This window comes from Rhineura floridana, chromosome 9 (assembly GCF_030035675.1).
Source record: "Rhineura floridana isolate rRhiFlo1 chromosome 9, rRhiFlo1.hap2, whole genome shotgun sequence".
NCBI classification, from domain to species: domain Eukaryota; kingdom Metazoa; phylum Chordata; class Lepidosauria; order Squamata; family Rhineuridae; genus Rhineura; species Rhineura floridana.
The window spans coordinates 90876619-90895194 of NC_084488.1; the positions used below are offsets into that span (position 1 = coordinate 90876619).

General features: G+C 40.7%; 1 protein-coding gene across 2 annotated transcripts; it reads right to left on the reverse strand.

Annotated features, from left to right (window-relative positions):
- Window positions 1-5244: 5244 nt before the first annotated feature.
- LRIT3 (leucine rich repeat, Ig-like and transmembrane domains 3) lies at window positions 5245-17492 on the reverse strand. 2 transcript variants are annotated; one of them, XM_061584490.1, is made up of 4 exons: window positions 17438-17492; window positions 14827-15317; window positions 8561-8866; window positions 5245-6756 (listed from the first exon to the last, which is right to left on the reverse strand). In XM_061584490.1, exons 2-4 carry the CDS (start codon window positions 15290-15292, stop codon window positions 5678-5680), a joined length of 1851 nt encoding a protein of 616 aa, XP_061440474.1. In that variant the 5' UTR covers window positions 15293-15317; window positions 17438-17492; the 3' UTR covers window positions 5245-5677. The 2 variants fall into 2 exon arrangements, with proteins under 2 accessions (XP_061440474.1, XP_061440473.1); XM_061584489.1 differs by lacking the exon at window positions 17438-17492 and adding an exon at window positions 17104-17219.
- Between the last annotated feature and the right edge of the window lie 1084 nt (window positions 17493-18576).

Consider the following 18576-nt stretch of genomic DNA (forward strand, 5'->3'; position numbering starts at 1 on the left):
AATAGTATAGGCATAAACTAGTAGCCATGACTGCACAAACATTTTAAGTGGTTTCTACAACCCCAGCAATCTATGTAATAAAAAAAGCATGAGCCTGTATTCATAACAGTCTGCCCTTACAAGGGAAAGGCTTAGTAATTATCTCTTCATCACAACATTATTTCAGTCAAAGTAGGCTTATAGTTAACATTTTCAGCTCAGCTATGTTGATACAAGGGAGGTGTCTGAGGTACTTGGAAGGAGCACCCTCTTTAAAAAAAACTTCCATGTGATTGATATGTGTTTGGATTCCTGCGTTGCGCAGGGGGTTGGACTTGATGGCCTTATAGGCCCCTTCCAATTCTACTATTCTATGATTCTATGATACCACAACCAGCTGATTCAAATCCATGCCTCTTTCTTCAGAGTCTTGTGCTGTTCCTGATTGGGGGGGGGGGATTCTTGTTGATAGAGGTACCTCATCCAGCAGCGCTCTTCTTATGTTATGACATGTTTTCCTGGTACCTTCTCTGTTGTCCTTTGGTGCCAGGTAAAGTTCATCCTGTTCTCCTTAACCTACTGTTTTGTTTGACATTTAAACTTCAGGCTCACTGTTTTTTTACATGCAATTATATTCTTTTGTTTTTATAGGGCAGTCCTAAGCAGGCTTATCAGAAATAAGTCCCATTGAGTTCAATAGGATTTAGGCTGAAATCCTAAACCCTACTTATCTGGTAGTATGCACCATTAAATTCAATAGGACTTTCTTCTGAGTAGATATGATTAGGATTGTGCTGTTATTCCCAAACAGGATTGCACTTTAGTCTCTTATATTTTATTGCCATTTGATACTCTTTCTGTAAGCCACATGCTCTTAAAACTAGTTCATTATGAACAGTACCTTCTCTACAAAAAGTTCAAGTAAAAAGGGTGAAACTTGGCACAGGCTGGGTAACTCAATGCTGGGCACAATTAAAAGGCATCATAAGTAAAGCATCTCTGTTAATTATAGATTACCCATCAGGAAGTGAGATGGTTTCATTTCAAATTAGGCTAGATTCAGTTCCATCCATGGAAAAGAAATGGGATGGTTTGAGGTCAAATTGAAAAGAAACAGGGCAGTATCTCACTCCATCCAGCTCAACTATGAGCACAGATTCAAATCTATTATCTGAATGAGTTTATGGATTGGAATAGGTCTCTGAATCCCTCTAACATTTACAGAGTCAATGATTGATTTGAACTGACAAAACAGGAAGGCTGAGAAATATACATGAAAAGATTCCAATTAACATTTCAGGGAAGTGTATCTCATTTCTTGCTGAACACCTAACACATTTCAGAAAGATTTGAAATATCTTGCTTTCTATCTACTCATTTGATGGAACCTGGGCTTTTAAAATAATTTGTTATCCTTTCAGTTGATCAGAAATTCTCTTGATGCACCTCCAAATCGTTCTGTCATATGAAGCCAGAGTTTTATTAGAAAATCTAAAAAACTAGATCCTCAACAAACAAGTACCCCTTTATAATCTCTGTCAAAACGGCAGAATTATGTGTAAATCAGCTTCTTCCAGGTTCCTCTTCCTTGATCAGGCTGTAACCAACATTTCCAGAATATCCTCGAGCTTCGAGGTCCCTGGAACTGCTACTCTCAATGTTTTAATGATGGAAATTGTAACTAGTAAGACACCACTTTCAATTCAATAGTTATAAAGACATTCAATCACATACACGATGACAAGCCATCCACAACATACCAAACTGTGCTACAGATAAAATTGGGTCCCACAGTATTATGTGAAAATTGTAATATATGTATGTGCGTATGAGTTCATTTTGTTCAAATATTATATATTAGGACATTCCTTTCAACAGAAGCTGGGAAGTTATGAATGCATTGTGTGTTTTTTATGTTCAGGGCTTTGGTCTGGAGAGAAACACTTGGTCTACAGGGTCTAATTATACAAGTGGGACCTGCAATTAGGGATGGGCAAATCTGGTTTCTCTCACTTTATTTTTCCAGGCATTAATTATGTTCACCACATCACTTTGCAATTTTTTAAAAAAAGTTCCCGTGACAAAAATTCATCAGCATTTTAGTGCAAATTTTTCCTCACAAACACCTTTTTGTATGCAGTCTTGCCTAATATACATATTTTTCCAAAGCAATTTTCCATAATATAATGCATTTTTGTATATTGCCTGCACTCACATATGCACCTTTTTGCATACTTTACCCTGGTACTGCACATTGGTACACATTATTGGGCCTACTTTGCTGGAGAACTGTGTTGCAAAATTGGTATGACTTCAAAATTAAAGGGATGGCTGTATTTCAGTACTTATAGTGTGGTGTAGTGGTTAAGGTGTTGGACTGTGACCTGGGAGACCAGGGTTCGAATCCTCACACAGCCATGATGCTCACTGGGTGACCTTGGGCCAGTCACTGCCTCTCAGCCTCAGAGGAAGGCAAAGGTAAACCACCTCTGAATGCCGCTTACCATGAAAACCCTATTCATAGGGTCACCATAAGTCGGGATCGACTTGAAGGCATTTCCATTTTTCCATTGTTCTGAAAGTGCAAAGCAGGGGTTCACCTTTAAATGCAAACTGTATCAAATTTCTCCCACATCCCTGCTTGCAACAAAATATTGCAATGTGGAGTGCTCCTGATCAGTACTCCAGACAGCCAGTCATATCCTCCTTCAGAATACTCCATTCCATTCCACCTCTCACCTTATCATCTCCCTTAACCCCCTCCCCCAAACAGTCACTCAGTGTCCCATGGCTATTCAACATGCTCTGTCCTCATTTAGCTATTTTGGGGTCCCCCCCAAGTTTCTAAAGATTTTTATACTTCTGAAAACCTTAAGGTTTCTGTGAACCTGGTGATACCTCTCTCTTCTGTCTGAATGGTGGCGTTATGGCTCCATAAGAGCAGCACTCCCCAGTGAACATCGGAAATAGAGGCAAAGATATTCTGCTGTGCCAAGAGGAGCTCTGGCCTTGAAAAGCTCTGTATGCTTTTATTATTAAAGAGGATTCGACAAAAATCATGCAGGATTGGGCTTTTAACAAGCTAAAACGGATCCTCTATACCAGCCTTTCCCAACCAGTGTGCCTCCAGATGTTGTTGGACCACAACTCCCATCAGCCTCAGCCAGCATTGCCAATGGTCAGGAAAGATGGAAGTTGTGGTCCAACGACATCTGGAGGCACACTGGTTGGGAAAGGCTGCTCTATACTGACAGTCAATACAGCCTGAATTCCAGATGCTGAAAACAAACAATGGGGCAGAGCTAGTCCTGCCCAAATTGCAAGATCTAGCTCAGAGGGTCTACTCAGTAAAGACATTAAACTGGTGAGCATGCATAATGGGGCCTTCTCAGCAGTGATTCCACAACTATAGAATACAATTACTATACAATACAAAAGAAAGTATTCTTAACACAGCACATAATTAAGCTATGGAATTTGCTCCCACAGGAGGCAGTGATGGCCACCCACTTGGATGGCTTTAAAAGAGGATAAGGCTAACAGTGGCTACTAGCCAAGATGGCTATGCTCTGCCTCCGTGGTTGGAGGCAGTATGCTTCTGCATAGCAGTTGCAGGAAAGTGCGGGAGGGGATAGTGCTCTTGTGCTCAGGTCCTGCTCGTAGAATTCCCATGGAAATCTGGTTGGCCACTGTGAGAACAGGATGCTGGACTAGATAAGCCATTGATCTGATCCAGCAGCCTCTTCTTATTTTCTTAATTCCTGTAGATTAGGTAGGCCCCCAACTATTTCCTTAAAAGTTTTTGATGGGAGGAAGGCACAAATGAAGGTAGTTAACTAAGGTGTGGCTGAATTATGTTTTATGCTGATGGTTTTCATGTTGTTCATTGTTGCCAACTGTGTTTCAAAAGGTTTTAAGCAATGGACTTGTATTTTAAAATAGTCTAAGCAGCTTTGTGGAAGATCTATTCCAAAAGTGGAATATAAATCCCTTAAACAAACATGCCCTACTATGTGCTTCCTTGAGGCATCTGGATGGACACTGATGGGGAAAGGGTGCTTGACCAAATTTACCTTGACCTCTTCTTATATCTCCTTATCTCCTTATATCCAGGTCACTTCTAACCTGGATTACAGTGTAAAGTTAGGAATATATTACTGTAGCCATTTCCTACCCCAGCTGTCACCAACCAACTATAACTCCCTTAAACTCCAGCCAGCACGATGATGCTGGCTGAGACTGATGGGAGTTGGAATCCAAAACATCTGGAGGGCTCTAAGTTGGGGAAGGCTATTATACATGTATGTAGTCACAAAAGCGCTTTGTAACAAGTCACTTGTATCTTACAATATTATGTATACTAATCCTTACCTTAAATTCATAATGCAGATAAAGCTTCTTCCAAATGTATCTATCGTAAGTTGCTTATTCATTATTTCTCACAAAGAAAAAAAAAAGTCATGAATTTTGGCTAGGTGGGTTGGATCCACACTAAGGGCGCAATCCAACTTGTATTTACACCGGGCTGACGGGAGTTGGATATGGGGAACCCCTGGCTGAGCTAGCAGGGTTCCGGCTCAGCCAGGTTCTGCCAGCAGAAGCCCCTCACCCCGGCTCAGGCACAGCAGAGCCAAGACCCTGCTGATCCAGGTAGGGGTTCACCAGGGAAGCCCAGCCTGGCAGAAGAGGTGTTGGTGGAAGCCAGCATAAGGCCTGAAAAAGGGGTGTTCTGGGGATGTGTCAGAGGAGGGGCCAGGGGGGCTTACACAACATCTAACTCCCATTCAGAGCACTCCTGTGAGTCCTGTTCTAGGCCAAAGTTAAGCTGAGAGAAAGGTTCATCTAAGAAAATAATTACAATGAAAGTCTATGGAGAGAGCTTACTCCCCAGTAGGGGTGTTTGTGAGAGTCAGCTTTTATTTTTGGGTCCCGACATACAGCTCCTGGCTGAGCCTGCATGCAGCCAGCCCAGAAGCTCCCAAACGGCAACTGGATGTTGTGGACCTAGCACCCCTTCCACTGGCTTCCCATGAGTTGGATTGCTCTGTAAGTTAGTTATTACATTGCACTGAAATCAATGGGACTTAAACATGTAGCGAAGTCAGGATCCAACCTCCTAACTTCAGCTTTGGCTAACTACATATCACAACTTGGCATTATTTTGAACCACATGTTTATCACCAGACATCTTGCTCAAAATTCAAAAACAGAATTAAACAAATGAGCCCATGCTGATTTCAATGGGTTGTGCTGGATTGTGGCCCTTTATCTTTCAAGTGTTCAAGCACAGAAATCTAACATTTTTATTTTAACTGAGCAAAAAAAATTAATATCTATTATCCTAAATTTAGTTTATATAAAAGCAAGGAACATGGATAGCAATGGATAACTTGACTTGATGGTATATGTTTCACACAAAATATTTTGTTTAAACAATAGCAAATTAATAAAAAGGCAGAGAATATAAATCAGGCAGAATTGCTTCAAAAATAATTTTAAAAGTTCCAAAATGTTAGCTTTTGAAAAGCCATCTTTTCCTCTCTGCATGTTCCACCACTAAAGACTTTGGCTGCTAGTCAGTGCTGCTCCTTGATGCTCACATTTTATAACTGGCACTGATCTAATATCAGAAACAAGCCTGCAGTCACTCCCCTGTCCCCCAATAGGTGTCTTCAGATGGTCCACTGAACACCCAGAGTCAGCAGAGATACTCTGACCTTGAACCTTCGCTTTTGAAGATCATCTGAGAATCCATACTTGACCTAGAACAAAGCAATAGTCTTTCTGATTCATCGGTGTTCCAACAAGCCCAGAGATCACCACCTGCTCCCACTGAACGTTGTTTAAGGGAAAGGGTTTCAAATTTGATGTAAGTCTCTTTTGCAAGGTCATCTTCTCTAATACATTTTGGTTTCCTGTGAAGCATTAAGAGTTTATATAGTAAGAAAAGTATTAACAGTAAAACAATTGCACAGGCCACCCCACTAGCTACCAGCAAAATGGAAGTCTGAGCATCATCTTCCACACTAATTCCATCAGTGGAGAAAATGATGCATTGGTCTTTTGTAGGTGGAATACCTTTGGGACAGATGCAGGCCATATACTGTGTATTGGGTTCCAAACCATCTATTGTGACTTTGTTTTTTGTGGGGTCTGTGCTCAGTGGCAGCATGTCTTTCTCCCCATACTTTGAATACAACACAGTCAGAGCAGAGTTGCCAGTAGCATTGGCAGTTTTCCACATTAAGGTCACTCTTTCTTCAGTTTTAAGAATTGCTCTTAGGTTTTTTACCACAATGGTTTTTTCAACTGCTGTTGCTGCACTGAGTGATGCCCCATCATCCTTCTTGCTAATATCACCTGGCTGTTCTTTGCTTCCATTTGAAATTGATTTGGAATTATTTTTTCCATCAGGCATAGTCTTGGGTTGTTTGTTGTCACTGGTTGTTTCAGTTGTAGGCCTTTCAGTAGTAGCCACTGTTAGAGGAGAAGAGGTAGTTGTAGGCAATACTGGAATAGAAGAGGTGGTTGCATTTAAAGATTCTTGTTTGATCTCCTCCTGGGTGGTGTTTTGCTGTTCTGCTCCAGTCTTTTTCCCATACTTTCGTGGAGAAACAGTTGTGGTGACAACACTGACAACAGTGACCATAACAGAAGCTTCTGACATTCCCACCAAATTTTTGGCCTTGCACCTGTAGTCACCTGCATCCTTGTAGGAAATGCCTGTCAAGCTGATGATGGACCATCTTACACCTTCACCTGGACTTTCTTGAATAACTGGAAAAGAATTTAGTGCAAGTAAGAATGGTAAACTGAACACAAAGTAGCGGTAGTTGTACCACATTAGTGTGCTGTTTGTGGTACTAGAACAACCATTTCAAATGAGAAGGAACTTCTTCATAGGGCAGCAACATTTAGTTAATAATTAAAAACTTTAAAAAGTTAAACATTGTTAATCAGTTAAAAACCCTTCAGTCTAGTTCAATCATAATTGATCAGGCACCATATTACAAGAGACATTTCTCCTGCAATATATCCTCTTGTAATCCAAAACCCATTGGATTCAATGGGACTTAATTCCAAACAAATATGTTCAGGGGTGGACTGTAAATCTGTCTTGGGTATGTGAAATTAGCTGTATGGCACAAAATCCACGTTGGCCCTATGATCAAATCAAAAGATCCAAAATGAAACATGGCAGGACTCCGAATCACAATTTTAGAAAAGCCTAAAATCAAATAATATTCTAATATGGCAAGTTTGGGAGATAGTAGCCATATTTCTTGGAATGCTTTTTTTGGGTCACCACTAAAGGGATGCCACTGAAGAGAATCTCCTCTTTGCGAGTTTCTTCAGAAATTATGAGTGCGAGAACACTATCCCCTTTATATTTGTTTGATTGTGTGATTGAGTTGACTGGATTGATTCCTGGGCAAGAGGCAGGAACAACCGGAAGAGGGAGGTGAGCCTAACCCATATCTTGATGAGAGATAGATTTCTGGGGAGTGGTGACCTTGGTGATGGCTTGGAAGCCATTCATCAGCACATACCTAGGATCCATGGTGGGTCAGTGTGGCAGGGGATAAATAGTTAAAGGTCTCCATAACACCTCCCCCCAAGGTCCCAGTCTGGATGGGAAAACATATGCAGGCCATTTATGAATTTAAAACCTTGCACTAAAGGACAGAACTATGCAATTAAGGCCATATATGGTTTGGTCCCAAGACACAGAGGTCAGAAAGATGTGGAGTCCCAAGATGACTATTCACTGAGTGGTCACTACTCCCTGTGTTTAATTCTGACTTCAAATGCAATTTTATTTGTGCTCAAAACTAAAGTTTCAAATCCATAATTTTATCAAAAAAGTGTGCATGAAAGTTGCTTCCAAAACAGAAGTGCAATGTTTGTTTCTGCTTGGCCTCTAGATCTGCATGTTATAGGACCTGTTTTCACATCATTTGAATGGATCTAGGCAAAAACTGGGGGAGGGGACTTCCTGTTTTTCATTTTCTCTGTGCTACTATTTTATTGATTACATCTATACCCTGTTCTTCCAAGGAGTTTGAAATGTAGGAAATGGTTTTCCATTCCCCATTTTATCCCGTGAAGGAGATTAGACGAAAAGATAAGCCTGCTCTATGTATTATTCACATGTAGAGGGCAAGCCTTGTGAAAGGGGTGTGTTTAGCCTTGCCCCCTAAGTCGTGCTGCTGCTTGTGCCCCTACCATCACTGTGTAAAGTTCTGCAGTAAGAAGCCTTCTCTACGTGTAGGGATTCCTGGATAATTTAGAACTCTGGGCGATCAGGTTCTAAATCGTGCAGGGAGCCTTCCCAGTGCAGAAGTTAGAAGCCAAATTCATGTCCCTGCAGTCCCTTTCACCACACTCTCTGCACACGAGTATCACATGAAGAGGGCTACAGTGACTGGACAAGTCTACTCCAATGAGTAGAGATTTGAATCTGGGTTATCCTAGTCAACCACTTTAACTACTACACCAGAATGGCTCTCAATGATCTTACAGGTCATTGTCAACTCAAAGACAGATAACCTCCAATCTATCTTTTCTTGAGAATACATACCTGTAGAATTCACCAGTACACTGTTTGACCTAATCCAGGTGAGTTGTGGGGTGGGATAGCCAGTTGCATCACAGCGTAGTAGGACATTGCTTCCTAGGGGGGAGATTATCTTTGTAGCTGAAGTCATGACTGATGGTTTCAAGCACTGTTCCAGCTCTGCTCTTTGAAACAAGATCCCAGCCAAGCTCTCAGGTCCACTGCAAGCCACAAAAGGGTCCAGAAGCAGAACAGTGGTGTCCACAATTTTGGAAAATTCAATTAGCCTGGAAATCTGACAGTCACAATACCATGGATTGTCCTGCAAACCTTAAAACAGAAGAATAGTACACTCATAGTCTTGCCAGCATTGCAATTTAGCAGACTAGAACAGCACAACAAGGTTGATCTTCCTCCTTCAGTTTCCAAACTTGCACAAGCAGCTTTGGGAGGATATGAAGCAAATCTACTACATTTCCCAAATTGCAGCTATCTTACCTACATCTTTCCTCAGCATGTATGCTGTTTATATTTGTTAGCAGCCAGTTCCTCAGCAGGGATGGGAAAGAAAAATGTCAGATTAGCCTATAGTTACTGCTAAACACCTTCTCCGAGAAAGATAGGAATCTGCCTTATACTGAGACAGACTACTGGTTCATCTAGCTCAGCATTACCTACACTGACTGGCAGTGGCTCTCCAGGGTTTCAGGCAGAAGTCCCTACCAGCCCTACCTGGAGATGCTGGGATTAAACCTGAGACCTTCTGCATACAAGGCAGATGCTCCACTACAGAGCTATGGTCCTTCCCCTTATAATGTTGCGAGTCAGATACAGCATTCTGAAGAGTTTAGGTGGAAAATTCTAATATAGACAGAGAGCACAACATTGTACTTTTTAAAATTCCCTTCTGTCTGAATGAGACATTTGTGTGATTGAAATACGGGACCATAAAGAACCAAAGAAAGAGAAAGATTGTCCATTTCTTGTGCATCATTTTTATCAATAGTTAGATACGTAACATTACTTTTTAAGAGCTTGACCCAAACATGTAACAGCTAAGAACATAGGAAGAACTTTATTGGATCAGTCAAATGCCCTATCCAATCTACCATCCTGTTTTCCACAGTGGCCAGCCAGACGCCTTTCAGAAACCACTCCACTAATGACTTGTTTTCCCAAAGGAAAAACAAAACAGATAATTATCCCATTGTACCTTTTATAGCCCATTCCAAAATTTAGATCCCATTGTGCTCCCAATGACATCCCTGAAAGAACAATGGGCCCAGGCACCTCCCAACAGCCAAGCCCCTGCAACCCCCTAAGCCTTGTCTTTCCACACACACCCATTCCTTCCCATTCCCTGTCCATGGTGACAATAGTCCTATATCCCTCCCTGCAAACTGTGTTTTCCTAGGGCTTGTTGCAAACTTTTAAGGTCACCATTACAAGACCTTTAATTCCAGTTCTTCTAGGGCACCAGCAAACACCTTTTAAACTCGTGCAGGCCTGAAGATTGCTGAAAAGCCTGGCACAGAAATTCAGAAACAGTAGACCCTTCTAAGTAGGGAAAAGGAGGGACAAAAATGACATTCTAGTAATGAATCTCTACTGTAGCTGATTCAATATATTAGTCTATAATGCAGGACTTTTGAACAGCAGCTTCCTTGTGCAGAAACATCACAAAGAATCTTAAACTACTCCCAGAATTTCCAATACTGAGTTTTATTTTAGAATTGGAAATGCATGAGATCTTTTGGCATTGCCAGATTTACATGGAAAACTAGATAATTTGTGAGGAGGTACCTAATACTGAATCAGAATGAAGAGCAATCAGCTATGATAAGATAGTGTGAGAGAAGAATCAAGCCCAAGGAGAAGCTCAGAAGTGATTTTAAAAAGTCATAGAGTACTATCTTGAAAGTGGAGCATTCAGGAATTAGTGTTCTGTTCCAACTCTGAAAGGAACTGTGTCCTGTACTGAACTGCTATTAGTACTACCTAGGTTGTCTGTGAAAGTCACCTGCACAGGCAACTTTGGAATCTGGACACCCTATATAATAGTGGCCCCCAAACGTTTTTTTACCATGGACCACTTGTTGATTGTCTTGGCGGGCCACTTAATTATTTTTCTTTTTACTGTAGCAATGTAGTAATTGTAGTGCTTAATTGTAATTTTATTGCTTCTTTAGTTCTCGTATTGTATTGTTTTACAATTACAACAAAAGAAGTAATGATACAATTAAAATTTAATATGAATTTTTAAATCAGATGCCACAGACCACCTAAATGAAGCTCACAGACCACTGGTGGTCTACAGACCAGTTGGGGAATTCTTACTATATAAAGATAGCAAGCTCATTCTTCAAATGTGAACACTTGTACATATTTGTACTACCTAAACATTACCATTCAGGCACAAGAAGGAAATAATAGCTGGCGTTGTGGAACTCCAAGGTTTACACACACAAATATACACATATGTAGAACACATGTGCAAAAGGACAAATATTCTTTAGAGAGGGAAAAACTAGGAGGAGCACCCATAAACAGCTCAATGAAGATTCAGCATGCTCAGTGGGCATGGAATACTGACTGACTCTTGCAGAGAAAAAGGAAAACAGGTTGGAGATGTCCTGGAAAAGAGCATAACTAACTGACATCCTGAGCAGGAGCACTTCACACTGCAACATTTTGTTGCAGATTGCACATGTGTGGTTATAATGCCAAAGTATATGCTTTTGTGTGTGTTCTCCTAAACATGCATATCAAAAGAATGTCTGGATCATGTGTCAGGACAATTTCAGTATGATGCTTAAGAGTAACATGTCACAGTTATGCACATCTGCAGATGTGTTTTGGTCAGGACTTGAATATCCCTGTTCAGCACATCATAAGAACGTAAGAAGAGCCTGCTGGATCAGGCCAGTGGCCCATCTAGTCCAGCATCCTGTTCTCACAGTGGCCAACCAGATACCTGGGGGAAGCCCGCAAGCAGGACCTGAGTGCGAGAACACTCTCCCCTCCTGAGGCTTCCGGCAACTGGTTTTCAGAAGCATGCTGCCTCTGACTAGGGTGGCACAGCACAGCCATCATGGCTAGTAGCCATTGATAGCCCTGTCCTCCATGAATTTGTCTAATCTTCTTTTAAAGCCATCCAAGCTGGTGGCCATTACTGCATCTTGTGGGAGCAAATTCCACAGTTTAACTATGCGCTGAGTAAAGAAGTACTTCCTTTTGTCTGTCCTGAATCTTCCAACATTCAGCTTCTTTGAATGTCCACGAGTTCTAGTATTATGAGAGAAGGAGAAAAACTTTTCTCTATCCACTTTCTCAATGCCATGCATAATTTTATTCACTTCTATCATGTCTCCTCTGACCTGCCTTTTCTCTAAACTAAAAAGCCCCAAATGCTGCAACCTTTCCTCGTAAGGGAGTCGCTCCATCCCCTTGATCATTCTGGTTGCCCTCTTCTGAACCTTTTCCAACTCTATAATATCCTTTTTGAGATGAGGCGACCAGAACTGTACACAGTATTCCAAATACAGCCACACCATAGATTTATACAACGGCATTATGATATCGGCTGTTTTGTTTTCAATACCTTTCCTAATTATCCCTAGCATGGAATTTGCCTTTTTCACAGCTGCCGCACACTGGGTTGACATTTTCATCATGCTGTCCACTACAACCCCGAGGTCTCTCTCCTGGTAGGTCGCCGCCAGTTCAGAACCCATGAGCTTATATGTGAAATTAAGATTTTTTGCTCCAATATGCATAATTTTACACTTGTTTATATTGAATTGCATTTGCCATTTTTCTTCCCATTCACTCAGTTTGGAGAGGTCTTTTTGGAGCTCTTCGCAATCCCTTTTTGTTTTAACAACCCTGAACAATTTAGTATCATCAGCAAACTTGGCCACTTGACTACTCACTCCTAATTCTAGGTCATTAATGAACAAGTTGAAAAGTACAGGTCCCATCCGATCCTTGAGGGACTCCACTTTCTACAGCCCTCCACTGGGAGAACTGTCCATTTATTCCTACTCTCTGCTTTCTGCTTCTTAACCAATTCCTTATCCACAAGAGGACCTCTCCTCTTATTCCATGACTGCTAAGCTTCCTCAGAAGTCTTTGGTGAGGTACCTTATCAAATGCTTTTTGAAAGTCCAAGTACACTATGTCCACTGGATATGCTTGTTGACACTCTCAAAGAATTCTAATAGGTTACTGAGACAGGACTTTCTCTTGCAGAAGCCATGATGGCTCTGCTTCAGCAAGGCCTGTTCTTCTATGTGTTTAGTTAATCTAGCTTTAATAATACTTTCTACCAGTTTTTCAGGGACAGGAGTTAAGCTAACTGGCCTGTAATTTCCAGGATCCCCTCTGGATCCATTTTTGCATATTGGCGTTACATTTGCCACTTTCCAGTCCTCAGGCACGGAGGAGGACCCAAGGGACAAGTTACATATTTTAGTTAGCAGATCAGCAATTTCACATTTGAGTTCATTGAGAACTCTCGGGCGGATGCCATCCAGGCCCGGTGATTTGTCAGTTTTTATATTGTCCATTAAGCCTAGAACTTCGTCTCCCGTTACCACTATTTGTCTCAGTTCCTCAGAATCCCTTCCTGCAAATGTTAGTTCAGGTTCAGGGATCTGCCCTATATCTTCCACTGTGAAGACAGATGCAAAGAATTCATTTAGCTTCTCTGCAATCTCCTTATCGTTCTTTAGTACGCCTTTGACTCCCTTATCATCCAAGGGTCCAATTGCCTCCCTGCTTTGAATGTATTTATAGAAATTTTTGTTGTTGGTTTTTATGTTCTTAGCAATGTGCTCCTCAGATTCTTTTTTAGCATCCCTTATTGTCTTCTTGCATTCCTTTTGCCAGAGTTTGTGTTCTTTTTTATTTTCTTCATTCGGACAAGACTTCCATTTTCTGAAGGAAGACTTTTTGCCTCTAAGAGCTTCCTTGACTTTGCTTGTTAACCATGCTGGCATCTTCTTGGCCCTGGCGGTACCTTTTCTGATCTGCGGTATGCACTCCAGTTGAGCTTCTAATATAGTGTTTTTAAACAACTTCCAAGCATTTTCGAGTGATATGACCCTCTGGACTTTGTTTTTCAGCTTTCTTTTTACCAATCCCCTCATTTTTGTGAAGTTTCCTCTTTTGAAGTCAAATGTGACCGTGTTGGATTTTCTTGGCAGTTGGCCATTTACATGTATGTTTAATTTAATAGCACTGTGGTCACTGCTCCCAATCAGTTCGACAACACTTACATCTTGCACCAGGTCCCGGTCCCCACTGAGGATTAAGTCCAGGGTTGCCATCCCTCTGGTCGGTTCCATGACCAACTGCTCTAGGGCATAGTCATTTAGAATATCTAGAAATTTTGCTTCTTTGTCATGACTGGAACACATATGCGGCCAGTCTATATCCAGGTAGTTGAAGTCACCCATTACTATCACATTTCCTAGTTTGGATGCTTCCTCAATTTCATATCTCATCTCAAGGTATCCCTGAGCATTTTGATCAGGGGGATGATAGATCGTTCCCAGTATTAAGTCCCTCCTGGGGCACGGTATCACCACCCACAACGATTCTGTGGAGGAGTCCACCTCTTTTGGGGTTTTGAGCTTGCTGGATTCAATGCCTTCTTTCACGTATAGAGCGACACCGCCATCAATACGTCCTTCCCAAAGGTCACATCAAAAGGTCACAAGCCTCAGAGAAGCAGTGCTTCCCACTTGTCCGCATAGTAGACCATAGGAAGTGTGGAGTTAACCTTGCTGCTGCCATACAAAGGAGTGATAGTCAGAATATCCTAACCAAGTTTCAGATCTTACTGAAGATCACAGTGATAGAATGCCAGAATTAAACTGCCAGAACAGAATGCCAGAAATAGAATGCCAGAAACTCCACTGCCAAAATATATGGCTAATCTGGCAACAAAACTATTTTAAATGGCCTACAGAGTCATTATGATACATACCAGCTGATGCAGTTCAAAGAAAGTACAGGCATACCCCGCTTTAACGTACGCAATGGGACCGGAGAGTGTACTTTAAGTGAAAATGTACTTAAAGTGAAGCAATTATCTTCACTTGTACTGCACGCAATCACCACTAGATGGCAGCGGCGTCATGCCAAAAAGTGTCCGTTATTGCAAAACGCGCGTACTTTAAGTGGGGTATGGTGGAGTATGGAGCATGTACTTTATAGCGAGGCTATATTAAGTGAAGCTACTTTAAGCGGGGTATGCCTGTATGTCACAATATCCACCAGCTTACCTAATATGACCCTCTGTACTATGGAGCCTGAATTTCTGGAGTCTATGTTTCTGGATGATCCTGTTTCAGAAAAAGTAAACCAGATATCCATGAGGTCTGAAGGCAAGGAGGTTAATTTGTTGCTAGATATGTCCAGGTAAGTGAGATTTCTCAGATATTTGCCAGCCTCCACTGGAATACTGGTCACTTGGTTGTTGTGTAAGTCAAGCGTTCGGAGGTTAGGCATCTCAACCAAAGATTCCCAAGGGAAACTTGATAGCAAATTCCCATCCAGACGCAATTCGTGCAACTGCTTTAAATTATAAAAGCTGCTAGTATCAATGCTTGCTATAGAGTTGTAGGTGAGCCACAGGTATTTGAGATCCACCAAATAGTAGAAGGCTTCCGACGGGATCTTTCGTATGACAGTCTTTTCTATCTGGAGCTTTACAGTGTCCACAGGAACGTTTACAGGGATCTCAAACATATCAGGATCATTGCACAGCACAGGCCTAATGTCAAACAAAAAGAGAGAGGTGATGACAAATTGTTTTCACAAAGTATAATCAGGGTCAATAGTGGCACCAGAGGGTGGGAGGGATTTGGCCTGAGCCTCAAGCTCAAATAGAGGACCTCAGATTTAGACACTTGTTATTTTTTAGGCATTTGATTAATTTCACAAAAACGTTTTAGGCACACTGGATCAAAATGTGACAGACTCAGCTTACAGCTGTAAATGTAAGCAAATAGGAGATGTGACTTGTTAAAAGACAAATGTTGTGTTAACAGATATATTTTTGTGATATTAAAGGGTTTTAAATGTTCATAAAAATTAATAAAAATATATTGGTTCTGATGGGACAAGATCAGACCATGATAAACATGTCCTCTTAGATAAGCTGATTATTTTAACAAACTACGCACTCCGAAAATAGCCAGCTTCTTATGATTTCCATGAAGCTGTGCCACATCCAAAAATCTAGGCAGTTTTATTTCAATTGCCTATTGTGGATTGTAAGCCTCATTTTAGAATTTCTAAACAGATGGATTCCCCCACTTTTGTGTGTGTGTACACTTAATGCTGGGCCATCCATTCTTTCAGTCACTTAACAGAGGCTAATAAAATGTATAAATACTATTGATCACATTTGTTAGTCACTTTATACAAATAAAAAGGCTCAAAGCAACTTAACAGGATAAAATACAAACAGATAAAATCAATGAAACAAACAATGTACAATACAAAATATACAAGAATGTTTTGCTTTTTATGCTCTTTGCTCATAGTTTGCCCCATATGAGTTACTACAACACAACTAACTGAACTTTCTATTTGGGGGGGAAAGAGCTATCAAATAAAAGGTATGTTCTGAAACTATAGCTACAAATTGCTTCAAGGTTTTCAGACCTTGGCTTTATTCCAGTAGCGGGGGCAGGGGTCATCCCTATGTAGAGACAGGTTTCTGTAAATGGATTGCCGCACCACATTTGCAAATGATGCTGTGGGAGCACAAAATGAACTGGATCCAGAAGCCTGGGCTGCATAGACGAAGTTTTGTATTTCACCTGTATTGTATCAGCACAAATACAAATAATCACACTTCTGGGTGTTTTTTTTTTTAAATGAAACTAACTGAGCATGCTTGGTTGTCAAGTAACCAGAGGGAGCGGAAATGTTAAATTAGAGGGTGTGGTCATTAGGAAACAGTGTGATTGATTCTTCCCCTCAGTGTGAATAGAAAACACAATGTTTGCCGCTGGCATTGAGCCCTTACTGTAGATGGTGCAAATAGAAAATGGAGGTAAAAACAGCGCCTTAAGTACAAAGTAATGCTCCCATGTGGATAAGCCCATAGATTCTAGGGGCACTTTCCTCAGGCAAGTAAGGCTACAGTCCCATGCTCACTTAACAGGGAATAAAACCCCATTGAGCTCAATGGGACTTGCTTCTGAATAGACATGTATAGGATTATATTGTGTATCTCCTAGAGATTCCTCTCTCAGCCCGCTGCAGTTTCAGCCTCCTTCCCAGTATATACAATCCAATTACATCAGATTTTTGTGGCCACCTACCCTGTCCATGCGCGTAGTTCACCATAAGAGTGCCAGGTAATATAAAATACCAATTTCCCTATGATAGTCCTGTAGCACATTAATATAATTTACTAACCATTTGAAATGCCATAATTCACACCAATCATTGGCATTAGAGGTTCTTATTTTGAAATGTCATTGGCCATTTTCCTATGGTTGCACTGGGTAACATTTTTTAAAAAAGAAAAAAAAAGAAAAGCTTACCTTGTTCCAGTGCCATTGCTTATGCCATGGTAAATGCAAGTGCACTGAGATGGACAAAAATTATGCACTTCTTTCAAAAAGCTCATCATGATGCAGACAGCAGCAATAAAATACATGACTTCCTTCCAAGACAATTGATATATCCAAAATGTGAAATCTTTTATTCCTAGGCACCCATACTGTGTGCTACAGCTGTGAACATAGCCATTCATTTAGTAAGAGCAGATTACCCTGGATTAGCTGAGAGCTGCGGTTACTTAACCTTCAAATGTATTCTGCAAAGGATCAGTTGAAACAGCTTATTCTTTATTGTGTCAAAGAACGAATATATTACCTTTAAATTACATCCATCTTGAAAGCAGGACTCCTTAAACAGCAAATGAAAAGCTGAAATGTAAAATAAGTTCCCAAAGGTAGTTTGCACTTTAAATAGCCAATGCCAAGTAAAACACTTTATCTTAAAAAACAAAAAACATGCTCCATGCTTTGAATAACTGCACAATGCACCTATATTATGCAGCAAAGATACACATGATTAGCAGCAGCATAGCATGGCTCCTGGAATGCTTTTGCATCATTTGTCCAGGCGTTATTTTAAAAACTCAATTATTTTAAAATAACAGACAAATAAAATTAGCTGTAAGGATCAACAGATGGGAACCTCTGAAACATAAAAGTACTGACAAGCATTTAATGAAATATACTGGCAATTAGTAGCAGATGGTACCAACAATCTCAGTGCAATAATCTTGAAAAGTGGCTTCCTATTGATTGAAAACTTAACTGTTTATCCTTTACTCTTCAGACATTTGCTTTTGTAGCACAGATTAGCTATCAGATCTAATTACTTTTTTACTGAAACTACTCTAAAATAATCACTTCAAAACAGCCAAGAACTAGTAAGAGAAGGTATGTTGAATGCCACTGTTTTTCTAGTGACATTTGATAGCTTTAAGGGAAAGAAACAGGAATATTGGTTGTTAACATTTTGACAAATATTTGTTACTGTAATACAGTTTACATTCTTGCTCATATGTACCATCCCTTCCTCCCTTATCCCAACAGGTACAAAACTGACTAATAATCATTGAAAAGGGTATAAGTATAAACTGGACAACAATAATACTCATCACTGAAGCCTTGATTTTGTTTTATTATAGATACTAATGGTGCAATCCTATGAACCATTGTTCTAGTATGATGTATAAGATTAGGCACAAGGGTCCCTTTGCTGGTGCAATGCCACAGCTGATAGCCTGACACCGGGGCCAGCATCCATATAGTTTGGGCTAGCAAGGACTCCAGTACATTTCAGGAGGCAAACAGTATGATGCTTATATCACCACAGCTACCACAGATCCAGTTATGGAGTCTATTGATTTGACAGGAGGCAAAATCATCATAAAATACACAGCTATCGGCAAAACAAATCAGACTTGCTTCTTTCCAGGGATTCTGCATGCAAAATAAATT

Bases quoted from the DNA above. Each gene is read 5' to 3' on its own strand.
- LRIT3 (XM_061584489.1), bottom strand. From the start codon at position 17,219: ATGTATTTTATTGCTGCTGTCTGCATCATGATGAGCTTTTTGAAAGAA. The intron at 15,318-17,103 runs GTAAGCTTTTCT...GTTTGACATTAG, and splicing joins AGCAATGGCACTGGAACAAG to GCCTGTGCTGTGCAATGATC. The intron at 8,867-14,826 runs GTAAGCTGGTGG...TTCTGTTTTAAG, and splicing joins AGTACAGAGGGTCATATTAG to GTTTGCAGGACAATCCATGG.